Below are 26,902 nucleotides of genomic sequence, written 5' to 3'. Positions count from 1 at the left end.
CTGCCATGGTTTGGAGGACAGGCCAGCATGAAGAAGCAAGCAATGGCCACCCAAGCAGGTACGAATGCGCCAACTCACCACACGTCCAGGAATCCCAATGGCACCTTTGTCCCCCTGACAAAGGAGGCAGAAACGATTAGATGTGGCTGGAGCTGGGCCAGCATATAAAGGACCCCGTGGGCCAGCTGTGCACCCCAGACCTGCTTTACATAGGCAACTGGGATGATGGCCAGGGGTCATGTGGGTGAAGTTGCCCATTCAGCCCCCAAGGACTGTTGGGCAAGCAGCCACCCCATCGGGCACGGTGCTGTGGAAAGTGCACTAATGCAGGAGTCTGGTCCCTGGCCTGAGCCTCCGTTTCCCTATGTGTTTCATAAAGGGTCTAAGGCCCTTCCTCTCTTAGGCTTCTGCTAATCTCTTCCATAATCTATTCCAGCTATGGCCAGGATGGGCCATATCCTTGACCAGTTCAACTCCAAGGCCCAGAGTAGGGCAAGTGGTGGCCCCACGTGACAGGTGAGTGGTTTATCTGTGCTAGAGCTGGGGCGCAGTGCCCATGTCCCCCGGCTCCTCCCCAGGCGCTCTGTCTGAGAAGGTTACGAAGGAGCCCTTCTCCATGCCCTTCCCGCACCCCCAGCAGGGACGGGAAGGACGGTGAGCCATGGGGATGTGCCTGCATCACAGATGTGAGCTGCTCGGAGGGAACCACTGTGTTTTGTAGCCAGGGGTTACATCTTCTCACTCTGGAAATCTGCTTAGTAAGTTTTGTTCCTCTCCTTCTTGCTAGAAAATATTTTTTTGCAGTCGCATGTGTGAAGACATCATGAAATCTGGGGCGGGGCCTGCGGTTTGCTACGAGTCCGGAAGGACGGAAAGCAACGGGGGCCAAAAATTAGATGGTGTCTGCCCCGGCTTCCTAGGCAGGAGACAGCTGGGCTTGCGGCTTCCTTGAAGGGGGTGGGCATTTCTGGGGTGATTCTGCATCTGCTGACCCCACCGAGGCAAAATGCCTTGAGGGACAGCTAGCATCTCAAGATGTGTGTGGACGCACAGAGAACAGCATGCGGCTCTGAAGTCAGGTCCTTGTCACACACACAGGCCGACGGGGTCTCCAGTAAAACTTTCACCCTTTGCAAGACTGGTGGGGCAGCAGTGTCGGTTACAAGCCCGGATCTGTTTTTGTAGCCTCCTTGAGCACCCGTGTCTCTCTCTCACGGGGCTGCTGGGAGGACGCCATGAAATGGGGTCCCGGGAAAGCCTTCTCCCAGGACGTGGCACCTGGTGAGTGTCGCATAAACGGAGTCTACAGCTAGTGAGCCCAGCATGGCCGCGGGCAAGGGAATTTTATAAGCGTGTAGGTACATCACACTGTTTGCATTTGACAAGGGGCTGGGAGCAGCAAATCTTTTCGTGGGTCGTTCCCAGGTTCCCTCCGTGGACGAGTGGCCCGCCCTCCCTGCTGAGGACACCAGGGCCTGCTGGACACTGGCCGTGCCACCCCCCACGGCCCACTCACTCGTGGGCTTTTGAGTGATATTGCAGGACGTGTGTACTGGTTTCTTTTTGTTTCTTTTTTAAAACTAATGTTCTTTGCAGTCCTGGCCATAAAATGCTCGGGTTAGGGACAGGCATGGAAGGGCCAGAGACTGGGAACTCTGTGAAGCAGCCCCTGCTCTGTGAACTGCCCCCAAATGCTTTTTAAAGGTGGAAGTTGTCAGAAAAAACAAAGTCTGCCCACGTTCTCCCCAGTCATCTGATTTTTCCCCTCCTTGGGTTTCATGGGACCGACTGACCCGTCCTTCTTTGCTCCGGGGCTCACACTTAACTGGGAGAGTTTCCATTTTCAAGGCCGAACACTCTCCCACATGCATTTCATTAAGAAAGTCACTTGCTGGACATGAATCCTAGAAGCTGCTGGATTAGCCAAGAGGCTACAGCGTAATTCATGTCTAAAAGAGGAGAAACTGGGATGCACAGGAGGGTCTGGACTCCAACGGATGCGGCCCCTGGCGCGAGGGAGAGAGGGCAGCCCGGTGCCAGCCCTCGCTCACCCTCCATACCCCACCTTGGCCCTCTGCCTGGCTCCAGCATCTTGCCTGACTCACCAGACATCTGAGGCCCCATGATATCTAGTACTCAACGCATCTCTGCCCCAGGCTACATCACGCAGAGCAATGTCTGTGAAGACTTCAAAGATTGTTCTCAAACGTCAAGCAGAGACTACGGGAAACAGGTATGAAATGGTGTGTGATAACATGGCCCCCCCCCCCCCCACAGGTCTCCACTGAAGCCTGGACAACTGGACAAGGTATTTTACCTCTCTGGGTCTCAGTTTCCTCGGCTATAAAATGGGTATACTAATAGCCATTTCACTGAGTCATTGACCGAATCAAATATATGAAGAGTGATTAGCATAGTGCCTGGCACGTATTAGGATCTCAGTAAGAGAGGGCTATTAGTATTTCTTCCCCTTTTATTCCGAAGTCCCCAGGGTTCCTTGGCACAACCTCTCTAGCATTCAGAAATGGTAACTGGCGGGGAGGGGAAACAAAGTTTTTGAGTCTACTCTTACCAGAGGTCCTAGGACAAAGGAGAGACAGCGGTCTTAAGCTAAGCTGGTAGGCAGGATACCCAGGAAGGCCAGCGAGCTGCCTCCCCTTCCAGCACCCCCTTAGCGGGCCTTCAGTCTAGAGGTCGGGTCCAGCCTTAGAAGGGCCTTCATGCTGTCATCTGCCTGCTTGGGGCCCCAGGAGAAGTTTTCGAGGTTAGAGGTACTGGACAGAGGCCTCTCACCCAGATACGCCCGGAGGAAAGCAGCCACCCAACCTAGCCAGCCCTGAGTGGAGGAGAGCAGGCAAGAGAGACGCAAAGGAAGGAAGAAATGCAAACTACTTACTGGGAGGCCGGGTCTTCCAGCGGGACCCTGAAATAAAGCGGGAAAGAGTGAGGTTTACAAAGGTCAAGGGATGGTAATTACCTAAGCATTCCACCCTGCCCAGCCAGCTGTGTGACCTTGACGTCACTCGCGCTCTAGGAACCTCTGTTATTTTATGAACAAAATGAAGGTAGGGCCTTGATTACTAAGCTTCCTTTCAGTTCTAGTATTCATTCATTCATTCATTCATTCACTCATTCATAGAGGTCTCCTCCAGGCCCAGGGTAGGTGCAAGGAAAAGAAAGACACGAATGTCACCTCCCGTGTCTCTGCCTCTCATCACTCAAGGATCATTAAGGCTGTGGGCCTCACCACCACATCCCCTTCCTTTGAGCCTTTTGGTCTCAGTCAGTGCGATATGCTGTCGGCCAGGCCTGCGTGCCGGCTCTGGCCTGGGAAAGGGCCCGAGGGGGTCGGGGCTCGTTCTTCCCCGTTCTACCACACAGAAGAAGTCAGATGCCTGCTCTGACGAAGCCGGTCCACCAGGAGATGCATCTTCTGGCTCCAGAGAGCATGACCAGGGAGCGAGGGGGTGGGAGAGGGGGTGGCACCCCGGGGGGCCTCTTCCCCTCTGTTGGGATGGCGGAGGAGGCAGAACTTCCTTCCTCTGATGCCTCCAACCAGCATCAGACCTCTCCATGATGAGCCGGGGCAGGGCATGAGGCAGGAACCTGGTCTCCCTCATACACGGGACCCCGTGTGGCTCCAGGAGCCTGTCCTCACGGACCACATCAGTGTCCTTCTCAAACCCTTTATTCCCATTTTCCTAGTGCTCCTGTCTAGCACAATTCGGGACATAGACTAAAGGCTCCATGTAATAGATCCGAAATCCCACTGAAAAGCGGGAGACATTCGACAACATGTATGTTAGTGCTAATAATTGCCACAGTAGCAATATGCAGAGCTCAGGAACGAAGCAAATTCCAAGAAAATCATGTCTTTTTTGTTCTGGCGCTCAGCTTCCAGATGGGTCTGCTACAAGAGGGTGGCAGAGAAACTGCTCAAGTAGCTGCCTCGGGGCATCACGTAGCACCTTGTAAAGGGAAGGAAACACCTGGAGAGGGCTTCTGGAACCGAAAGACGGCCCTGGCATGGCTGGGACACGGAGTCCAGGAGAGACGGTAACAGAGACAATAGGACTGAGTCACAAACGTGGGTTCCGGAGTCAGCCTGTCTGTGCTCAAATCCCGGTTCTGCCACGTCGCGGTCGGCGCCATAAGCGAGCTGCCGGGCCTCCCTGGGTCTCAGTTTCCTCATCTTGTAAATGGGAGAACAATTATAGCTACTTCTTAGGATTAAATGAGATAATGTATGTATAGCACAGGGGCTGGCACACAACAGTGCTAAATAAATGCTGGCGATTACGACAATTAGAGAAGAGCGCGGGCAGGAGGTACGTGGAGCTGGCTTCGGTTTCTCCCTGCCGAGGCTTAGTTACCAGATGTGGGTTCTCTCCTTCTAGACATCCTGCTCTTCGCGCAAAACCCAAAGCATGACCAGGGGTGGGTCTCAGGGTGCTCACTGGAAGACGAATCCTTCTGCTGCGGGGCTCGGACAAACCCAGGCAGCACTGGGAGTAAGTCACCTGCTCCGGCCCTTGCTCCTGAGGACATCCCGGAGGCGGTGGGGCAGTGACTCCCTCCTAGAGAACCAAGGTGGGGCCCAGTCAGGGAGTCCCTGGGGAATGCTGGGTAACGGCACGCACGGGCGCAGGGGCTGTCCCCATGTGTTCACTGCACTTGATTTTGCCCCCACGGCACTAAAACATAAGCTCCCGAGGCTGGGATTTTTCTGTTTTGTTCACGGATGTGTCTCTAGTGCCTCGAGGAGTGCCGAGTTCTTGGTGGATGAATGAACCTGCGGGCGATGCTCCAAACCTGGGAACTCCGCCTCCTTCTTTCCCGGGCCCCCCACAAACACAGCTCAGCCACCAAATGTCCTCCTCACCCCAGGGCTTTTAGCCCTGAGCGCATACCCTCTTTCTGTCGCTTCTGCACTGCCTGGGCCTGATGTCACAAGAAGCCGGGCAGTCGCCGCCTCACACCCCAGGGGAGGGAATGGGCCGACGGTTTCCAACCTCACGATCTACCCCAAACAGGGACAGAAGGGACCTACCACTTTCACCTACCGCTCCTGTGTCCCAGCCACCTACTCCTCCTGCCTCGTTTGCACACGGAAGGGACTTCTCTTGGGTCTCAGTACCAGGAAAAGCTGTGTTTCACTCGTGTGCCTTCAACAACCCTGCTTTCCTCTTTGCTCTGAGCACCAGGAAGCCCGAAGCCAAGTCAGCGGCTGGTCCTGCCCAGGGTATTGTGGTGGCCTCAGCTCTGGATCCTTTTGCTTTCCTGCCTCTGCTCTCCACCCTCCTCCACTATTTCCGTGTCCAGTTTGTAAATCACCCTGAAATAGTTTCTAGAATAAGGTGGGTGGAAATGTATGAAATAATAAATAAATTAATGAAAGCTCACAGAATAATCATTTCCCCCTTAAAATTAACGGCTTCTTGGAATCTTTGTGGATCACCAAGGATTTAGATGCGTTAATATATTCTAACTGGAAGAAAATACACACACACACACATACACGCGTGCGCGCGCGCGTACAATTACATAGATATTCCTCACAATTCCTAGAAGAGTCACGTACTATTACTATCCTCATTTTACAGATGGGGAAAGCAATGCACAGAGAGGTAAAGCAGCTTGCCCGAGGTTACACGATTAGAAGAGCCAGGATTTGGACCCAGGCAGTCTGGTGCCACAGTCCATGCTTGTAATCACTACATTAGGCTGCCTCCTTACAAACGTGTACCAAGTGTTAGCTAGTATTTCAGCAAGGATCACCTTCAGTCAGGGTAGCAGCTGGCCATCACATATTTCCCTGTATTTCTCCGGAGAAAGACACCTCCCTACTTCCCTCTGTCATCTGTTTTGATCTCACAGTCTCCATTAAGAAGTTCTCTCTGAGATCCACAGCAGGCATGGCCAGCAGGTGTCAGCTTGAGTGCAGACTCCAGTGGATTGGTAGTGACTGAGTCAAGCATTATGCTAAGAAGCCTCCTGATTGATTAGCAATGTCTGCCATGGACACAAGGAGTGGAGTAGCGGTAACTACAAGGTTTCTACCACTTAAGTGACTCCTGCTGCTACTTAAATCCATCCTCCGTGGTTGTGTTCTCCGGGCACTGGCCATCCCGTGCCCACAGGAGCCTGGGTCTTCCAACTGGAGTCCAGAGCGACCCCAGGAAGGGGTTCCAAAGAGACACTCAGAGGGTGGGGACAGGTTTGTGACCAGCTGCCATCTATCTCCCTATCTCTTGCCTTCCTCAACAGGATTCTTCCTTTGCAGGAAGCAGACAGAACAGGGTTAGGAGGCGATTCCCACCCTGGCCAGCTTCCCATTTCCTCCTTGTGGTTTCAACCAGAGTGAAGGTGTAAGACACACACAGACGCTGTGCAGACCCCCCGGGGGTGGGAGCACCTGCTCTGGCTGGGAACGGTCTGGGGGCGAGGCCGGCAGGGGCTCTCAGAAAGCGGCATTTCTGGTGAGGGCAGGGACCCAGAGCTGCCGCTGGCAGGTCAGCCCAGCCGTGGGGCCGGGTGTGGGGGGGGGGAGGCCCGAGGAGTGGGGGAAGCGAGGACTCTTTTTGGCTTCGTCAAAAAGAAGAGGGGGGAAAGCAGCCCATTTCCAGCAGGTGGTCTGTTGAAGTTTCCTATGGTGGAGTTTATTTTGGAAGATTGATGACAGGAATTGAGATCTGACATCTAAAACATGCCACGATAAATCATCCCCCTGCTTTCAGAGACTGACACGATTTTCCTCCCTCTGTAACCCGGCAGTCAGAGAGCGGGGCAGGGCCGTCAGCGCGGGTTCAATGTGCCTTTCGGGACCCGACGGAATAGCAAATAATGGTCTTACGGCAAATCGGGCCGGCCGCTCTCGCAGGACAGACCGAGAGGGAAACCGGTGTGGCAGTGGCTGCTCTGAGGAAGGGTGAGCATAGAGCAGCTTTGGGGAACCTTGACAAAGATCTGATGTGAGGGCTCCGCCCTTTCCACTCCCATCCCCAGCTCCCCCGGCAACCTCTGGGCCTTTTGTCCAGGTATCAGATGCTGCCCTCAAAGCAGACGTGCTCCTATTCTCTGGATCCATTACTTCGGGGAGCCAGTCTCTTTGGGCTCTTCTCAGGTTCTCTGGAAATGACTGGGCTCCCTTGCCCCGCCCTGGGCCTTAGGGCGACGCCAGGGGAAGAAGCCTGACAAGCTGGAACTGGTATTGTCTCCCAACCCAGCCCACTGAAATTGATCCCCTACATCAAAACACCACCACCAACAGCCACGACCACCCGCCCAAGGTAAGTGGGCCAGAATGGAGCTGCCACACAGCAGCGTGGACAGCACGTCCTCAGGAGAAGTCCACGCTCGGAGCCACGCGCTGGCCTGTTTACCGAAAGGCCAGGAGACCTTTCAAGGACCAGAACCGAGAAGAGATTATCTCTTTCTTCTTGCTAATACCCGGAGCTTCTTTGAGTCCAGTTGCTTCTTCTGGGGACAAAGGAGCTGGGCTGACAATGGGGCAAGCCAGCCTTTCAGATTGAAATTGGGACCTACTTTGCCCCCGGAGCCGCCATTGTCTCGCCCTGAGAGGTGCAGAAGTGGTTGGAAGGCAAAATGGCGGCCTCCTTCCCTGTGTCAACATTCTGGAGGGACCCCGCAGGCTTCTGCAGAGGAAGGTCCAGGGGCGCCCCTGGAAGACAGTGGGGCCGGCTGTTGGTTCCCCCACCCGGGGCCCGGGTTACCAGCAGGGAGCAGGGCCTTTCAGATGTGCAAGACCGGGCGGCGGCTGGAGTTACTTACAGGAGGTCCTGAAAGAGACAGAGAAAAGGCCAGGGTCAGTGTCACTGCTGGTAGGACAGGCAGAGCTGCCTTAGAAGCAGCATCCAAAAATTCTTCGGCCGAGGGGATTCCATCTGGTCTTTGGAGTTTGTATTTTCCTGGCCCACTTTCACCGATATAATCTCTTCCCCCTTTATTTCATCTCCATATTTGCATTATTGGATGAGAAATCCAGAGGTCTGGGCCCCAGGCGCAGCCCGGCTGGGGCCCTAACTTCCCGAGAATAGTCCCCTCTCGCTTCCCGCCCCAACCCGGGTACGCGGCTGCCTTCCAGGACACAGGGCCGTGGGCACCAAGGCAACGCGGCCAAAGGCCAGCTGTGCGACAGAACCTCAGGAGATGATGGTTATTAGCAGGCTCCTTGTCCTCTCCACGCTCCCATGAAATGCAAGGGAAAACAAGCAGGAAGCAGCAGGGGCGAACGACATTTCTCGCTAGGTTCCCTGCCTGATGTCTCTCTGGCCTGGTTTCTGTTAAGCGGGTGAGTCAGGCGTTTCTACCCTCCTGGGTCTGCTGCCCGCTCCCTCCTCCTCCGCGCCCTCCTGTGCCCAGGGGTCTCCCTCCCTCTGCACTTATCTCTCGTCTCCTTCTCCTGTCCGGCCCCCCTCCTCCCGCCTCAGCAATAGCCCATGCCAGCCAAGAATTGCAAATTCACAGAGGGGGCAGGATGGGTGCGGAGGAAAGGTGGGGGACGAGGCAGCAGCAAGTTAGGGAGCTAAAAGCATGTCTGCCGAACATGAGTCATGAGACCCCCAGGGCCGGTGGGATCCGCAGCTGGGCCTGGTGTGTCCGCCGGGCCCCTAGCGACCTGGCCACGTTAACACAGCTGCTACTCTGTTGCGTCTTTTATGCTCGGCCAAGAAAGACTCCTTAAGTTCCCCCTTGCTCCTCACATTCCCAGAGCTGGCTTCCTTCTCTCTGCCTTCATCTGCCTGCCTCTCCGTCCGGCCAGGAGGAAACAGCCTCTTTCATGCTGGCCCCTGTCAAGCCATCCCGTTAAGGGGGAACAAAATGTTTTAAATTAGGGAAATAATAAGTCAAGAGGAGTAGTGACCGGGCGGAGAGGCCCAAGGCAGGCCGGGGTGGTTGAGGACAGCGAGAGGGAGGGAGGTTGAGGGAGGAGGGGAGCGTCTGGGACCTATTAGGCAGAGGGGCAGGGGAATGTCACCCAGAATCTGAAAATATCCCCTGAGTGCAGTTTGCCAGAGGGGCCAGCCCAGCTGGAAAGTCCGTGCCTCCCGGCTGGGGGAAGCATCCTCATGAGAAGCAGGCTGGTGACAAAGTTCAGTACACGGCAATTTGGGGATGGTTTAGCCACATGGAGGGCAGATGCCCCGCACCCTCCGGGCCAGACAGGGCCCCAGCTCCCAGCGCTGCAGGCTCTGGCGAAGGCCCAGCCCGCGGCTAGCAGGCTTTCTGCTGCATGTGTGTGCCCCATGAGGCGGGCCCGATGAGGCTGGCACTCAGCCAGCTCCCGGGAGAGCCATTTGTTGGGTCCACCCCGGAGCGATAGAAATTCTATTAAAGATTCCGTGACTTTTGGGGGCGCCTGGGTGGCTCAGTCAGTTAAGTGTCTGACTTTGGCTCAGGTCATGATCGCATGGTTCATGAGTCTGAGCCCCGCGTCGGGCCCTGTGCTGACAGCTCAGCACGTGGAGCCTGCTTTGGATTCTGTGTCTCCCTCTCTCTGCCCCTCCCTGCTCACACTCTGTGTGTGTGTCTCTCTCTCCCCAAAATAAGCAAACATTAAAAAAAAAAATTAAAAAAGAAAAGATTTCAGGAATTTTTATTTATTTATTTATATTAATTTTTTTTTTAGTGTTTTTATTTATTTTTGAAGGAGAGAGAGACAGAGCACAAGCAGGGAGGGGCAGAGAGTGAGGGAGACACAGAATTCGAAGCAGGCTCCAGGCTCTGAGCTGTCAGCACAGAGCCCGACGCGGGGCTCGAACTCACAAACCGTGAGATCGTGACCTGAGCAGAAGCCGGACGCTCAACCGACTGAGCCACCCAGGCGCCCCAGGAGTTTTTATATCATCCTCACCGCCATCATCACGACACACGCCTCCATGGTCCTCCCTCGGTGCCAGGCACAATTCTAAGTGTTCTCCATTATGGAGAAGGTTCTATTACCCCCACTTGGCAGATAAAGAAACTGAGTCACAGCAAGTCAGAGCTACTCCACCCAGGCCCTTCACTACAGTGCCGCTCTCCACACCTCTCCCTCAGCCGCATGCCCAGCTTTTCAGCCTCTGTCTCCCCTCTTTAGATCCTCCCATCTCTCTGTTTTGGGCTCCTTTTTCTTATGCAAGGGAAGCTGGCTGGGTCAATCTCTTCCAGGCCCACCACTCCCCCACCCGAGGCTTCAGGAATGGGAAGAATCCAGGTTTGTCACTCGATTCTGTACCTTAGGAAGGGAAAGAGGTTAGGGGAATTGTATAAAAAGGACATGTTTCTCCGGTCAGTGATGATCCTTAAGTGTTTCCCCTGAACTCTTCAGGCCCTGGGAAAACCTCACTGCGGCCCTGCCCCCGCCAGCACTGGATTTCAGAGCAGCAGCTTCCGCGAGTGCTCCATTCGGTGCCCAGCAGTCAGAAGGTGGCTTGGGAGCCTACGGCTTTGCGAGATCCTGCAGTGCCTTGCGGTTATAGATGGGCCTCCCAGGTGGCCGCTTGGCCATTCCTCAGTAACACCGATGCCGACTGACCTGTCCCACGGCCCAGGCACCAGAGGACAGGGTCACCCCAAGGCAACGCCAAGTCCTCATTGTACGGATGGGAAAACAGCAGCCCAGGGAGGGTAGTGACCATGCAGTCACTGTGTGGGTAGATGATCGGGATGGGGCCAGAACCCAGGTCTCCTGACTCCCCAGCCAGGGGTCTTCCTAATAAATCCCACGCTCACACTACCACAGCCGGAGGGAGGGGGAGATCACCTGACTCCATCCCTGGGCCTTTTGCAGCAGGGAGGATTATGAAGATTGTGCCAAGGTCCTGGGGTGAGCCCAGCAGCCTGTGGTGAGGTTCCCAGGGTAGGTCCACGGCAGAGACCCTCCTCCTCCCGCCTGATTTCTGTCACCCACCACCTCTGTGAAGACACTGCTGTCCTCTCCAGGGTATGGCTGACCTACTTCAAGTAAACAGCAATGCTCCTCTCGAATGGACCTGTAGCAATGAACTTCTAAGAAGAATCCTGGGGTAGTGTTCTAGGTCATGCCTTTCTTCAACCATTTTTTGTATATTCATTCATTCATTCATTCATTCAACAAACATTTGACAGTTGCCTGCCATGTGTCATTTGCTGTGTCGGGCTGTGGCTCTGTCCAGAAAGAGAAGGCATAGTCATCACCCTTTGAGGAAGGAAAAGTTCATTAGCTAAGCACCTAATATCCACCAGGCCCCAGGCTAAGCTCTAGTGATATGGAGATGAATCACTCATTTCCTCCCCTTGAGAAGTCAACAGTTTCCTGTGTTAGAAAGCTGGCAAAATTCCAGACAAGAGAAAATGAACACAAGGATTTCAGGACAGAGGTTTGCCAAGGATCCATTCATTTAATCAGTCGACAACATTTACTGAGTGCCTGCTGTGGTGCCTAAGGTGGTCTCCTTGCGGTGTCTGGGGTGTGTGTGTGTGTGTGTGTGTGTGTGTGTGTGTGTTAGGTTTAATTTCTGTCCAGCAGAGCCTAGATTTGAACCAGGTCTCTCTTTCCCAGAAGCCTGTGCTCTCCAGCCAGTGGTCACGAAAGTCATCAGGGGTAGCACAGCCCGGCCCTCAGCCCCACACCTTTCTCATGTGGGCGGGTAAGCCCCCTCCTCCCCCTTTCTGGAGGGTTTGACCCCACTCAGACCCTGGGTCCAGTCCTGGTCCTGGATGGGGAAGCCAAGAGCCACAGGGTGAGCCCAGGTTCAACGTCCTATGAGCCGTGATCTGATCCTACGGGACTGCTGTGCTCCCAGCAGCTGAGGTCCTGGTCCTGACCCCTGCTGGTCATGCCGTGCCAGCTGGAGCAGGGTTTCTCCAGCGGGGGCAGTTTTGCACCCCAGGGGGTAGTTGGACATATCTGGAGACATTTGTGATTGTTACAACAATCTGCTTCTGGTCTCCTGCAGCTTCCTACAGCAAAGAATGTCAATTCCGCTGCGGGTGAGAAACCTTGCCCCAGACTAAAGGGACCAGTCCTGCCTTGGGGCTCCCAGTGTGCCTACAGTCCCGCCTGTGGCCCTATGTCGAGGCTGCAGCCTTCCCTCAACCTGGCGCTTTGCCAGCTTTGGGGATCCCGTTCTTCTGAAGGCTGGCCTGTTCTACCTCCACTCAAGACCTTGTTAGGACAAATAATTCATTTATTGAGCATTTACTCTGTGCCTGGCACACTGCAAAGAACTTTACGTATTTTATTGCACTCAGTCCGCCCAACAACCCAGTGAAATAGATACTATTCTTCGTCTTCCCATTCTACAGATGAGAAAGCTGTGGCCCAGGAAGAGCTTAAGACCTATGCTCACGGTCCAGAGCTAACGCATGCCTGAGCTGGCCCTCGCACACGGATCTTCCCGGCACCACCGCGGCACGAGCACAGCTTGGTGTAGCCTTGCAGGACCGGGGGGTCCCTGAAGCTTGCGGAAGGTACACGCGTGGGAAATAAATGGAGCACCTTCTGTCTTAAGGAGTGGCCAAGGAGGGAAACACGAGTAGCTTCCAAAACCATTACGAGAAATTCATCAGTGACGGGCGTGATGGCCGGTTAAGGGAAACTGAAGGAGCCTCCAGGCAGCCTCTGTCCTTTGAGGCTGACATCAAAATGAACAACAAGGCTGTCTCCTTTTACAGCCCCGCGGCAGGAACACGGACTTGACAGAGAGGGCCAAGGCAGATTTCTGGGCAGACGCTCCGGGTGCCGTGCTCTGGGAGTGTGTCTGACAAGTCAACCTTTATGACTGGGAGCATGCTCACTGAGCTCTACCACAACCCAGCTCCCATCTTACAGATGAGGACGCTGAGGCTCAGAGGGGACATAACTTGACTGTGGGTGGTGGCAGGTAAGTGATCATCCCGACTCCTACTCCAGTGCTATTCCCACAGCAGCCTACTACTGGCAGAGCTTTGAGGCGGAGGAAGGAGGCTTTCCGTCTCTTCCAAAAAGTACACAACCACTCAGACGGGGTTGTGCTGAAGCCAGCTCATCCTACGGCCTTGTGAGAGCCGGCCGTGTGCATCTCTTTCCAACTCTGTTCAGGGACTTCACATTGGCAGCTGGAAATTGGCCATGATGGGAGTATTCACACCACAGAAATTGGCAAAAGCTACAAAGCAGCCCCCCCCCCACACACACACCCCAAGAGCCATCTGTTAATCATTTCCCAGCACGGTGCAGCTCAGATCTGTCCCATGATATCTCTTGGCCACAAGACATCCACAGACCTTTCCAGTTGGGGCTGGTGGAGAGTACCAGGTCCTGGGAGGAGTGGGCAGCAGTTAAAATCACACACGCCACATGCTTTACTTCCGCACTCACTGCAGACATTGCTAATCAATCACAGCTAGTCTTTCCCCAATGAGCCTTGACAAGGCTTCGGAATTCTTTCCAACACAACCACTGTAAATCAGCAGGAACTGGCATGGGAGATGGAACCTATTAGTCATCTTGGAACTAGAGCCACCTGGGGGCTGAGACACAGGGAAGCAAGTAGGAGGAGCCTGAGGGTCCTTTTCTGCCTTTTCAGGTGAGCTGGGTCTAGCCTTGGGACATAGCCGAGATGGAGGAGGAGAGGCTGGGTTTCCAGGACCCCTACACACGCCGCACACTTGGGGTAGAGAGTAGCATTAACGGCAGCCCTCTTCCCCACCCCCACCCAGCTGTCTAGAATGGCATTGGGAGTGGGGAGCCTGAGCAGGGAAAGGAGCAGCCAGTGAGATCCACCCCCCCCCCCCCCCCCCGCCCCAGTTCACTTCATGCTCTGGCCCCAGGATGTCCCCGGGCCCCGGGACCTAATGCTGCCCCATCTGGAGCTATCAGGGGGCAATTCACGCGGCCACCTTCCTGCAGACACCATGGAAGTGGCCTTTGTCCCTGGCGGGGCCTCAGGCCAACTCCAGAGGTTTCTGGAACACTCTGCCCTTGGCAAACCCTTCCTTTCGATCTGGAGGCTGTGCTCTCTCGTGTCCTTCCTTCCCATCTTCTTTGGTGAGTGCATGGGGGCAGGCAGAGGGTGGTGGGACGAGGGGGGGTTCAGCGCCTCGCCTGGCACTTCTGAACACCGAGTGCACACCTGGGTAGCAGACTCTCTCGGTTGTGTGCCCCACATTTGTTCTCCCTTCCTCCTTCCCAGCGTGATCCCTGTTTTCCTCAAGTCTCTGCCATTCTCCACACGGCCCCATGTCTGCAGGGAAGCCAACCCCAGGCCAAGCACTAGGAAGGGGCGAGGGGCCCCTGTCCCTGGGGCCAGGACCCTTGTGAAGATGGCTCTGGTGGGGTCAGTATGAACAGGCCAAGGGGGAAAGCCACGGCCGAGGACACCAAGGGACAGGGGATCTGTTCCCCTGTCACTGGGGAAGTAGCCCCAAGGCCCTGGGGGGTGGCTGAGAGGGTGGCCACAGGCTGCAGCAGGGAGGAGAAGAAGGGAGGACCTGGCCGTGGGGGTCCCGCCCAAGGGCAGAGGGCAGTGCTCGGTCTCAGGCAGGAGGGACAACAGTTCAGACCACAGCTGGCCCCGGCCACACCTGTGTCCCCGTCCACAACGGCGCAACCACAGCTGCGATGCCGGGAGCCTGAGAGAGCAGGGCGCTGGGAAGGCTTGGCAAGGGCAGGAAGGGGCTGAGTTAGGCCCGGTTGGTCTTCCCGCCCTCTGCAGAGGCAGAGGCTTGAGGGCAGCCCGAGCGCGGTGCGAGGAGGGTAAAGGGAAAGTACGCCCTGGCTCACCGGAGCCGCGTCCCCACCGTGCTGGCTGCACAAATGTTTGTTATCGCAGACAGCTGCTCAACGCCAGCCCCGTGGCCAGCTGTGCCGGGGGTGCTAAGAGTCAGACACTGTCGCTGTTCTTGGGGGACTTCCTCTCTAGTTCAGGAGATGCCTCCCCACCCCAAGTGACTCCCCCCCCCCCCCCGACCCCCACCCCCGACGCTCCGTCTCCGGGCTTGAGCTTCCGGCCAGCTTCTCCCTCCGGCGCAGGCCGCCTGCCTGCCGGTCACCCTACCTACTGCCTCCCGCAGACCTCCGAGACCGAGCCCAGAAACCCAAATCAGACCGGGGCCCCCGCGCTGTCCCCCCGCTTCAGCCCTAAGCCCTGAGTGCCATCCAGATTAGGCCTGGATGTGCTGTGGGTCTGGGTTGCCCACTCCCTGGGGAGCTCCTGCCCGTCGTGCTATGTGGCTGGATTTTGCCTTCTCCAGGCTCTTGTTTCACCTTTCCTCCTTTGATACACACACACACACACACACACACACACACACACACCCCTGAGAGCTGGTAGCAGATAAAAGCAGCCCCCTTCTGGGTCGCGAACCAAGGTACAGGCAGGGGACGTGCTGCCCACGGCCTCGTGAGGATCAGCCTGCACGGCAGGGCCAGGGTCCTCACAAGACCCTCCACCTCCACTCCCAGCCCCGAGCCAGGGCTTACTTTCTTCCCTGGGGTGTCACGTGGGTCCCCGCAGGAGGATAAGCCTCCGAGGCACCACACCTCTGACCCTGGTCCTTCTTCCTGACACCGGATCTTGCCACTGTATCCGATGTTCCCGTGGAAGGCCCTGCTTGGGGCAGCTCAAACGTCACCACTCCCCTGGCAGGGCCCCACCAGGCCACTGCTGGAAGGAGAGGAACGGGGGGCCAGCCAGGGGTCGCGGTCCTGGCCAGACCCCCCGTGGGGGGGGCCAGGACCCTTGTGAAGGACTCCCCCTCCTGCCCCCACATAGGACAGGAGCTTCCCTCAGAGGCCCAGGACAGGCCACAGGCTCCGTAGGTCTTATCTTAACCTCCTGGGGAAAGGGCTTTATTTATCCTTTTCTTTTCTTTTTTTAAAATATTTTTTTAAATGGTTATTTATTTTTGAGAGACAGACCGTGAGCGGGGGAGGGGCACAGAGAGAGGGAGACACAGAATCTGAAGCAGGCTCCAGGCTCTGAGCTGGACAGAGCCCGACTCGGGGCTCGAACCCACGAACCGCGAGATCATGACCTGAGCTGAAGTCGGATGCTTAACTGACTGAGCCACCCAGGCACCCCTAACGCTTTCCTTTTTAACTTCCGCATTTATTGCTTCAACTGTAGAAGCAAGTAAGAGTCAACAGAACGTAGATGATGGGGCCAGAAGGGCAGCCGGTAGAGAAAGATAATCGGCAGTAGGTCGTTTCTAGTCCCTTTGAGAACTTCGCGACCTCACCCACGGGCTTATGTCAGACCACTGTCATCTCTCAAGTCCAGCTCCCTGAGCCCTCCCACTGAGGACTGATTGCCAGCGCCACCCAGAAGCTTCGCATCTGAGGGGGAACTAGGCCCAGCCACACTCACACATGGTCTCATGGTTTCACTGTGCCTTCTTTTGCTTAGAAGTAATGGAACAGAAGCCTGACTTGACACCTTGGGTCTTTTGCTTATCAAACTGGTCTCCCTCCCAGAATGGTGGGTAAGAGCATCGGTTTTGGAGACAAACGGCCACTGGCTCAAATCCCAAGTGTGCTCTTTGTGAGCTGGGTGACCTTGAGCAAGTTGCTTAACTTCTCTGAGGTCCAGTGTCTTTTTCTGTAAAACGGATTAACGGTAGGGCCAACCTCATTGGAGTTCAAGGAGTAAATGAGAGACTTCTGGTAAAGGGTTTAGCAGCATTCCTGGCTTGGAGTAAGCACTCAGTAGATGAGACCTCTGTTCTTAACGTTTTAGGGCTATTATCATATTCAACCCTAAGTAAGCCTTATCAGCTGGACACCTTCATCACTCATTTTACAGATGAGAACACTGAGGCACAGTATCTCCTGCTTGGGGTCACAGGCTGCAGCACGCTGACTCCAGGGCCCAGGCTGTTAGTCTCTTGGTCGCACTCACTGCCTCTCAGACGAGCCCCCGAAACCCCGGAAACCACGGAGAACAAACAGGCAGGGGTCAGAGGGTGTGGAGATAAGCAGAGCAGGATGGAGTCGGGTGACCATTTGACCAAAATAGTACAGGTTAAAGTCACCAGCTCTGAACTAGTGGGACGAATTACGTACGCATTTTCTTGCTTCCTTGGGCCCCTGACACTTCCAAGTTGGGGTCAGACTCAGAAGTCCTGAGTAAGGAAATCTGGAGGGTAGGTCTTGGGGGTGGAGATTACAGGACCAATTCTGCAGATTCAGGAAGAGAGGCGGCAGGCATTGTTTTCTGGCTGGTCCCGGAACAGCCTCAGGCTCAGGGCAGAGGGGTCCAGCTGCCCAAGCGCAGATGAGGGCAGTGGGAAGGGGGTTGGGGAGAGGCTCTCCATCAAATCACCCCCGGGTAGTCAGAGTGGAGGTCAATCAAGGAATCAAGGATGAGGCTCCCATCAAGATCTGGTGGCTCTGACCACCACCCCCCCGCCCCGCCCCGACTCTATTTTGATAAGGACCTGGAGTCTCACTTGAACTTGTCACCTTTGACGGAATCTCTAAGAAGCAGTGACGTCAGGCCCGAGTGACCTGGACATATCTCTCATGGAGAGTCACTTCCTGCCCCACCCCCACCCCTCACCTCAGGTCCTTCCCAGGAAGTGAGAAGCTGAGGAAGTCAGCCATTGAACAAATAAATGGTGCTCCCCTGCCAGGAACGGTTCTCCAGCAAAAGTGGCAGCAGAAATAGGGCAGGGGCACATCACCTCTTCCAAGCAGTCGGCTTTGATTGACCACAATGCCGTGGTACCACGCTCGGATCTCTCCCAAGCCCTCCAAATATTCAGTTAGTTGTCGTTCTCATTTTTATGTACAGATGTTAATTCCCTATCTTTCCTTTCGGGTCTTTTCTGCTAGAACGTAAGATTTCTGATGGGTGTGGTCATTTATCTTTTAGCCACTACTCCAAGAGGAGTTGAGGGAGATTAGATGCTGCAAACCCCAGTGCCTGCAAAGAGCCAAGGAAGTACCAATGAATGAAGCAGGCGATAGGGCAGGATAGAGACTGCGGCAAAGTGCCGAGGGCTAGACTGCGTGCCTAAAATGGAGTTACCACTCGTCAGCTCCAACCAAATACCGCCAGGTTGGGATGCAGACTCATTATTATTGGATCTTGAAAATATTCAAGAAAGATTGCAGATTTTTTTCAAAATCCTCTGGTTTCTATATGTCCCTATTCGCTTCAGAAAATAGAGAAACTAGTCTGCAAGCCAAAAAGGAAGCTGCATTTGGTCCTCAAGTTGCCAACTCACAACACACAGCCTCTGGGGGGCTCTCCAGGCCTGATGCGTTCCAACTCCACAGCCCAGAAGTGCTGGCCCAGAAAGTGGGCTCGGTAAATCCTTGCCAAATTCACGAATGAGCACACGTAGGTCCGCTGGCTGGCACCTGAGCTAGGGAGCTGTGAAGACATGATGTCGTAACGGAGTCTGGAAACTGAACTTGTGTTTGAGCATGAGTTTTAACCCAGTGTGAAATGGCTCGGCTATGCCACCTTCGAGCGAGCTTACATCCCTCGCCCTCCGTCTACCACGCGTGGAAGCCCAGAGCCGAAGACCAACATGACCAAGGCCCCAGTCTCCGGATGTCAGGTGAGTTAGAAGGCTGAACCTTACTCGGGCCTGGAGGGAAAGCAGGGTTATGTTGAGCAGTGACTGGGATAAATTAACAATCAGTTAGGTATTTAACTGCCCTGGGTATCCATTTTTCTTAAACCTTACTTTACATTGTACACATTTAAAAATATATAGCGTAGGAGTGCCTGGTGGCTCAGTCGGTTGAGCATCTTGACTCTTGGTATCGGGTCAGGTCATGATCTCACGGTCTGTGAGTTTGAGCCCCACGTTGGGCTCCGTGCTGACAGTGCAGAGCCTGCTTGGGATTCTCTTTCTCCTTCTCTCTCTGCCCCTCCCCCACTCACTCTCTCCATCTCTCTCTCAAAAATAAACAAACTTAAAAAATTTTTTTTAAAAATGTATACCATAATTAGTAATTAATAAATGATAATGTTTGGCCATAATACAGAGTGCTTTAATTTATAGGGGCATAATCAAGTGAAAAATTTGCCTGTCTCTGTCTCTCCACCAATTATGTGTTAAGCAGCTAGCTGTGTTATTTGCTCATAAGACCACGGTTAAGGCATGTGTGTGCAGGTATGGGCCAGGGAGCCATAAAGAAATACATGGGCTCATGGGCAGCAGCCTGGAGACCCTGGATGCATCATCTGCCATACCACCTGCCTGAACAGCACCACCACAGTCCAGCCCTTGAACCTCATGGTGGTCATGAAAACACCCACTACATGCCGGGCAGCAGACTGGGTACTTTTCATTCCCAGTTTTAAAGTTTCATAACACAACTTTTCTGCAAATATGTTCACTTATAGATGGAAATACAAGGGCTCGATAAAGTTAAAGTGATTGTCCAAGATCAAATAGCTACTAAATGGTGGAGCTGGGATTCTCACCTGGGTCTATCAGACTGTAAAGCCTATCCTCTTTCCACACCAGTGCACTGCCTGGGGAACCGGGTGTTTCCACTCTTCCTTACAGCACCCACCATTCTCCAGGGAACCACTGGCAGGGTTGAGACAAAACCCAGATGTCGGAGCCCTATTTTTAGTACCCAGACTGCAAATACCTGAGACACATACCACGAACTTCTATCCGTGGCCCATGGCAGACATAACTAGTTGATTTCAGCACTGCCCCTTGTAATTTTGGCAGCCATAACCAATCAATTAGAGCTGGCACCTATGACGAAATATATTTGCCTTCCCTGGCCAGGGTCTCAGCAGCACAGCAGGTAAAAGAATTTCCGTAACGTAGGATGTCGAAACTCTAGCCAGAGTCCAGTGGCAAGCAGAGATAGACGGAAACTGCTATCTTAGACATGCGACAGGAAAAGGGGCAGAAGGAAAAGGAGAGGGTCAAGTGAGGCCCCGTAGCATATACACCAGGCTGGACAGGCTGGCATGGGACCCCGCGCGTACGTGTTGGGGCTGTGGGGTGCTGGGGCGAACGAGGAGCCAAGGAACTAGATACATCTGAGCCGCGAAAAGTGAGAACACTTTGGGTCTCATATTTGGCTTAGCTTTCTAAAAAATAGTTTGGTTTGTTTTTCTGACGTTTATTTATTGTTAAAACAGCGCTTTAAGAACATTAAAGGACATTTTTGTGAAAGAAAAGCATCGTCCCTAACCCTGCAGCGCCCTGCTCTCCCACAACTGTTTCCATTTTCTCTTCTTGCCTCTGGCCCTCCTCCGCGTGCATACATACATTTGCAGGGTGGAAATTAGCACGCACGCAATAGGGCGCACTGCCTCTTTCGCTTAAATGTGACAAGGTAAACACATCCCCACACGGTGCAGCCCTTCCAGATGACAGTTTTCAAATGGCTGCACAATACATCATGATTTACCTAGATCTGTTGGCTGCTAGATCTGGAAGTTTCTGTGCTTTTTATGTTTTACGCTACAACGAATACCTCTGTGCACGGAGCACTTTTCTTTTGATAGATTATTTTTATTTCAAGCGAAGGAAGTGGAGCTGTGGGGTCAGCGCGAAAACTCCGTAGGAGCATCGCTATGACTTTTTACACTGGCTTTTGACCTCACGCGTGCAAACTCTTGAGAGTTTTCGGAGCGGGAGAGGGGCAGAGAGAGGGGGAGACACAGAATCCAAAGCAGGCTCCTAGCTGTCAGCGCAGAGCACGATGCGGGGCTCGAACTCATGAACCGGGAGATCATGACCTGAGCTGAAGTCGGACACCCAGCCGACTGAGCCACCCAGGTGCCACCCCCCATACGACTTTTTAATTAAGAGAAAACACTTTTGGGGGGGCGGGGTCACCCTGGCGCACCAGGTTGTGTTATCAGGTGTTGATTCGCATGAAGGAGCTCACAGCAGAGAAGGCTGTACTCACTGCATCTCTGCACAGAGCCCCTCCACCCCACCTTCCTGCAGCCGGACAGCCCCCAGGCTCGGGCTTTGGTGGGGAGGGCAGGCGAGTGTGAGAACAGAGGAAAAGGCTGGGTGGTCTCCCAAGTTCTGGTCCTTTTCTGCCCGAGGCACCAGGAAAGTACAATAAACACAGACCGAGCAACCCCTGCCCCAGCCCCGGCCTCGGCCCCAGACCAGCCCCTGCCTCCGCCCCAGCACTGCCTCTCTGCCCCAGTCCCAGCCCCTGCCCCAGCCTTACCTCTGCCTCTGCCCCAGACCCAGCTCAGCCCCTGCCTCTGCCCCTGCCCCTGCCGCTGCCCCAGTCCCAGCCCCAGCCCAGCCTTAGCCAGTGAGGGTCCCCCTTGACTGAGAGCACACTTCACTGCCCAGGAGAAAGGTCTGTCAGTTTAGCCCTCCAGGCCCCACTCCTCTCCCCATTCCGCCCGCTGGGGTCTCCTAGGATTGAATGAGCGTCACTCTAGGTCATACTCAGCGCCACCCCGGACCTTGTCCCCAGCTCCTTGTTCCAGCTTGGCGTTCCGCAGAGCTGCAGGGCCTTCCTGGGCCCACGTGGGCCCAGCCTCCTCACCTAGCAGAGTCCTCGCCAGCCCACAGTCACAGATGCTTACGGAAGGCGAAGAAGATAGAGTGAGTCCTGGCATGTGACCTCGGGCAAGTCAGCCTCTGAGCTTTGGCGTCCCCATCGGTGAAAGGGGGATGAAGCCGCAAGCATCTGCCGCCGAGAGGTGTGGTGGGAACCACGTGAGGTGACGTATGTGAAGCGCTCAAGCCCGTGCCTGGCACACAGTAAGTCCGTGTGAATTACTGCATTCTACATTGATCGTTATTACTCTTTCTGGTTGCAAGCAACACACGTTAAAAAGAAGCAATTAACTGAGAACATTCAGGCATTGATAACTGCCATGAAGAAGTCCGTGGTGTACCCCCCTGGAGGGGGCCTGGAGCTGGAGAAGATGCTTTAGCCTAGGTGGTAGGCAAAAGCCTTTCTGAGCAAGGGATTGGAGTTGAAACTTACAAAATGAGAAGGAGCTGGTTTGAGAGGATCCAAGGGCTGATCGTGCCACACAAGCCACAGCAAGTGCAAAGGCCCTGAGGCAAGTACAAGCTTAAGGTCCCCGGAGAGTAGACAAAGGCCTATGTGGCTGGAACTGTGATGTCTAATATGGTAGCCAGTAGCTACCTGAGGCCATTTATATTAAAATGAAATAAAAAAAAATTTAGTTCCTCAGTCTTACCAGCCCCATTTCAAGCATTAATAGCCACATGTGATTAATGGCTCCTATATTCGGCAGCACAAGTGTAAAACATTTTCATCACTGTAGAAAGTTCTATTAAGCGGCTCTGCCTTAGAGCTTTGGGAGAAGAGGAAAGATTGACACAAGATTTGGCAGGAAGGCCAGGCAGGGGCCAGACCTCAAAGGATCCGGGAGGCCAGAGCAAGGAGCCTCGGATCGTCCCAAGCGCACTGGGAAACTTTTGGGGGTGCAGACTTCGGCTTAGGGGTAGAGAAGGAGCACCCGCTGACTCTCCCACGTGTCTGAGCCTGCGGAATCCTTCCACGTCAGAGCTGAAGGGGAACAGATGTGTTCACCGAGTGTGAGAAACCTCCCAGTTCTGAAGAGTAAACGGGAATGCCACAGAAACTTCCAGGCGGCTGGCATTTTCCCAAGGGGTGAGTGACTCCCCTTCGCGGAGACAGAGGTGGAGCTCCTGGTCCTGGCTATGTCCTGGCACCTTACAAAGGCCCCAGTGGTGGAAGCTGTGCTGTGCCCCCCAGACGCCCCTTCGGAGGGTGAAAGACAGTCCCCTGGACCCTGAAAGTGTTGCCGGCACAGAGCCTTTATCGGCAGTTCCCTTCAGGAACGGCCTTGGCTGAAGAGAGCCACCTTGTCTCAGGGCCCCCTCAGTGGCCCGGACCCGTGCCCGACTTGGGACAGTCCCCGCTTAGGAGCTACCTGGGGTGGGCGGAGGCCTTCTTTGAGGCTCCATCACAGCTCAGCCCCTCCTGCTCCCTCCCTCCCCCTCCCACATTTGACATGAGCTTCCCAGGGCACCCAGTCCGCCTCAGCCCCTCAGCTCACAGAAAAACAGCCTGTCTTTTAGCACACGGGCGGGACACAGTTGAGGAGTCGGACCACAAAGTCGTCGCCACGAGGGCAGCAGGAAGTCCAGTCCAGCCCTGACCAGAGGCGGCATCCTCCTCTGAGAAATCATATGTTCGGAGTCCCCCCTGCCACACAGGTTACACGTGCGGGTCCAGGTCCCCTCCCCGGGCCTCCAGGAGCAGTGTTGCAATCGACCCCCCGCCGGAAGCGAGGCCCAGGCTTTGAGAGAGTCCGTGACGAGCCCAATTTCCCACAGCTCCCAGAGGCCAGGGCTGGGATTTGAACTCAGACCTTACTGATTCCAGAATCCGTTCTTTTTGCCTGCACTGTGCCATGCAGCCCAGACTCGCAGAGTTTCAAACCCCAGGTTTCATACGTTGAAGGACGAATTCGCGTCAAAGAACACGGACATTCGGGTCTCATCTCGCCTTTGCTGCAGTCAAGGACCAAAGCGACACTCTCTTCCCTTCACCCCCTGCTCACCGAGTGGGCTTGATGGGGAGGCTACAGCTACCAGCTACCGTCTGTCATAGTCACTACTTTTCCAGGCTCTACAAATACTGCTTTGATGTGCCAACAGCCCCTAACGGAGACAGAGGCCAATAAATCATTCAGTGGAACCCAAGATGGTCCACCCAAGCTACTCTCCTGACCTCTGACCTCACTCAGGAGCTGGCTCCGGGACCGTTGTCTATCCCAGGTACTGGGGCAGGACAATTCAGGGAAGCTGCGATCCGCAAGGCCGCCCACAGTGGGCAAGGCCTGGAAAGGGGCCAGGAACATTTGTGACTTCAGCAAATGGGAAAAAAACATCCATAAAAAAGTCACTTGGGGATGACAGTGGTGGCCTGCCCTGGGGACAGTTGAGGCAGCCTGGGGAGATGTCAAGAGACACTGACTGCCCTTGCTGCCGGCCCTGAGCACGACGCGAGACTATGCAAAAGCGACACAAGGCTTCTGAGGAAACAGTTCCTCCCATCTACTAGGGTCATAAAGTTCTCAGAATTGGGGCCCGGTGATGGGAAGGGCTGGGGCCAGGATCAAAAGGAGATGAGAAAAAAGAGAAGCAACATTCTCTCCTCTTATTAAAAAGAAATAAGAATAGAAACCTGCCATCACGAGGGAATCATCCCACAGCCCTTCCCAAAGACAGGCCGAGGACTGACCTGGCTGCTGAGCCTCGTCCCAACCGTGGGCCTCCATGGTGGGGTAGAGGGAAAGGCCGAGGTTGGCGTTGCCTACTGAGTCCCCCTCGAGGGTCTGGGTAGGCCACCAGGGCGTCAACGCCAGCCTCCAGCCGCCCTCTTAGAGGAAGTGGGAAAGGGATTCCAGGGGAGGGAAACTCTGTCTTGTCTCTGCTGGGACCAGAGAATGGGGCTGAGGCCTGGAAATGACCTTCCTTTGGTTTAGAGCCGGAAACTATTGCTTGAGTCTATGGCCATATTATCCCGAACATCGGATCTTGGAAGCTAGGCAGGGCCGGGCCTGGTTAGTACTTGGATGGGAGAAACCTACTGTTTGTAAGCACTGTGATTTCAAAACCTTTTTGGGGGGTGGGGCGCCTGGGTGGCTCAGTCGGGTAAGCGTCCAACTTTGGCTCAGGTCATGATCTCGCAGGTCACGAGTCCGAGTTCGAGCCCCGCGTCAGGCTCTGTGCCGAGAGCTCAGAGCCTGGGGCCTGCTTTGGATTCTGTGTCTCCCTCTCTTTCTCTGCCCCTCCCCCCCACTCACGCTCTGCCGCTCTCTCTCTTTCTCTCCGCCCCCCTCAAAAATAAATAAACGTTAAAAAGCACTGTTGGAATTCTGAGACGTTTTAAAAAATGGTTTTGATATTTCTCTTTGTTTTGGTAAAACCATTACGGCAATTCCAGTCCATCTGAGCTGGAGAGAATGTGGAGACGATAGCTGTAAGGGGTCAAGGAACTGAGGGCTGCTGGGCCTGGTGGCCACGGCGGGAAATCCCCTGGGGACAGTGTTGCAGGAGTAAATGTTGGCTGGATGTGGCAGCCCTTGGCTGGACAAATGTCCAGCCTGCCTATGGCACGCCAGGAGAAGTGAGCTGTCAGAGAGGGGATATCAGGGGTGACGGCACAGCTTTGCTCGTCCTTAAGCTTCCTGGTAGTGCCAGCTGTTTTCTCAGTGGGAGGTGATTTGTTCTATTCTCTTTTCTTTCTTTCTTTTTTTAATTTTTAACATTTATTCATTTTTGAGAGACAGAGGGAGACAGAGCACGGACAAGAGAGGGGCAGATAGAGGGAGGCACCGAATCCGAAGCAGGCTCCAGGCTCCGGGCCGTCAGCACAGAGCCCGAGGCGGGGCTCGAACCCACGAACCATGAGATCATGACCTGAGCCGAAGTCAGACGCTTAACCGACTGAGCCACCTGGGCGCCCCTCTTTCTATTTTCATAAGGAGATGGGGGTCCCTTTTTGGTCCAAGGAATCATCCTTGTCCATATGTCTCCCAAAAGAGACACCACAGGAGTCCGGGGCAGGGAAGCAGGATGAGTCAGATGCCATCCGAGGGACACAGAAAGTCAGTGCTCGCCTGCCGGCTGACCTCCCTTTCAGAGTGCGGATTTGTTTACACTCCCAGCAGTCCTGACAATACCAGAACAGACGTTTCCTCAGAGGCACCTAAGCTTTGGAACCAAACAGACTCTGGTTCAAATCCCAGCCACTCAGAAGCTATGGAGCCCCCCGCAAGTTCCTTTTGATTTCGCTGAGCCTCAGTCTCCTTATTTATGAAACAGAACCGACCAACAGCACCAGCTTGCAAAACTATCGGGAGGGCAGGACATAATGGACGTAAAAGGTCTCGCACTTCATAAGGACTCAAAATAAACTCCAGCTTCACTTCTTGCTAGCAAGCCATCATGTGAGCTGAGGATGTTCGCCACAGGGTGATTTTCATTTCTTTCAGGCACAGTTCGCTCGCACTTTGTCAGTGGCCTCAGCCTATGGCTTCGCGGCACTCACGCAGCCAGCTGATCCCATCTGCTTGGCCACCTCTCCCCCGGAGCCCCTCATCTCAGCTGGTTCCCGTGGCTCCCCCACCTAGAGTCCCAGGGACCCAGATAACCCACTAAAAGACACCAACAGGCGGGTAGAGGAAGCCAGGGGGCAAGAAGGGGGCTGTGCTTCCTGACTCTGTTCCTCCCCGTCAAGCCTGGTGCAGGGAGAGGGTCCCCTCCCCCACTCCCTCTCTCCCGGTGGGTCAGCCCCACGCCCACAGAGGACCTTGCTGGGAAGAAGCTATTGAACGTTCTCTAAGTTTCTTGGCTGATTTTGCGGGGCCTGCCTCATTGCTTTTGGGGGTCGCAGATGGGGAAGGCGAAGGGGGAATAGGAGCCCCTCCCCCACCTTGGCCAAAGGCCCCTGTCCCTCCTTCCCAGGGCTCCTAATCCCTCCCTGCATAACGCCTGTCCTCCCAAGCTGAGATGCTGCAGAGCCAGAAGTTTATACACAGACCGGTTATTTATTGAGAGGCTTAGGGCCAGGATGAGATTGTGGCCGCATTCTCTTCTGCCCTGGCTCTTCTCACCTGGGTTGTAAGCAGAGAGGGAAGGAGAAGGGGCAGAGAGAGAGATAAGGGGATGGGATGGGGGAGAGGGCACTCACGTATCGAGGGCCTACTCTGTGCCTGGCCTTGGATGAGGTGCTCACAGGCGTTTACCGGAACAGATTACGATAGGTCGCTCATTCGCATGCACACGTGAGCAGCGCAACGGTGGCTGGTGGCTGGCTGTCGTGAGGAGGAGAGGCTAGGGCAGACGGGGGTGACAGACAAGGTGAACAAAGAGCAGAGGGTGAGGTGGAGTGTCTGAGCGCGAGAGCTCATCGCTCGCCTCCACCTGGGATTTGGCCCGCTTCCGCTTTCTAGCAGCATCCCGGGGA

The 26,902-nt window shown here is 54.8% G+C and overlaps 1 protein-coding gene across 23 annotated transcripts in view; it reads right to left on the bottom strand.

Annotated features, from left to right (window-relative positions):
- COL13A1 (collagen type XIII alpha 1 chain) overlaps positions 1–26,902 on the bottom strand; it is a 156,928-nt gene that overhangs the window by 87,479 nt on the left and 42,547 nt on the right. For 19 of the 23 annotated variants that reach the window (XR_007145422.1, XR_007145421.1, XR_007145423.1 and 16 more), the window contains exons 3-5: positions 7,792–7,799; positions 2,897–2,923; positions 79–114 (exon numbers count right to left, since the gene is read on the bottom strand). Coding sequence is in view for 20 of the 23 variants with exons in the window: in XM_047825858.1 (XP_047681814.1) it covers positions 79–114; positions 2,897–2,923; positions 7,792–7,799 (71 nt within the window). In the remaining 3 variants the exon portion in view is untranslated. The remainder of the gene's footprint in view (positions 1–78; positions 115–2,896; positions 2,924–7,791; positions 7,800–26,902) is intronic. The other 4 variants (XM_047825862.1, XM_047825877.1, XM_047825875.1 and 1 more) reach the window with 1 other exon arrangement.

Source organism: Prionailurus viverrinus, chromosome D2 (assembly GCF_022837055.1).
Source record: "Prionailurus viverrinus isolate Anna chromosome D2, UM_Priviv_1.0, whole genome shotgun sequence".
NCBI lineage: Eukaryota > Metazoa > Chordata > Mammalia > Carnivora > Felidae > Prionailurus > Prionailurus viverrinus.
The sequence above is the reverse complement of the archived record's forward strand: the minus strand, read 5'-3'. Positions and strand labels throughout refer to the sequence as shown.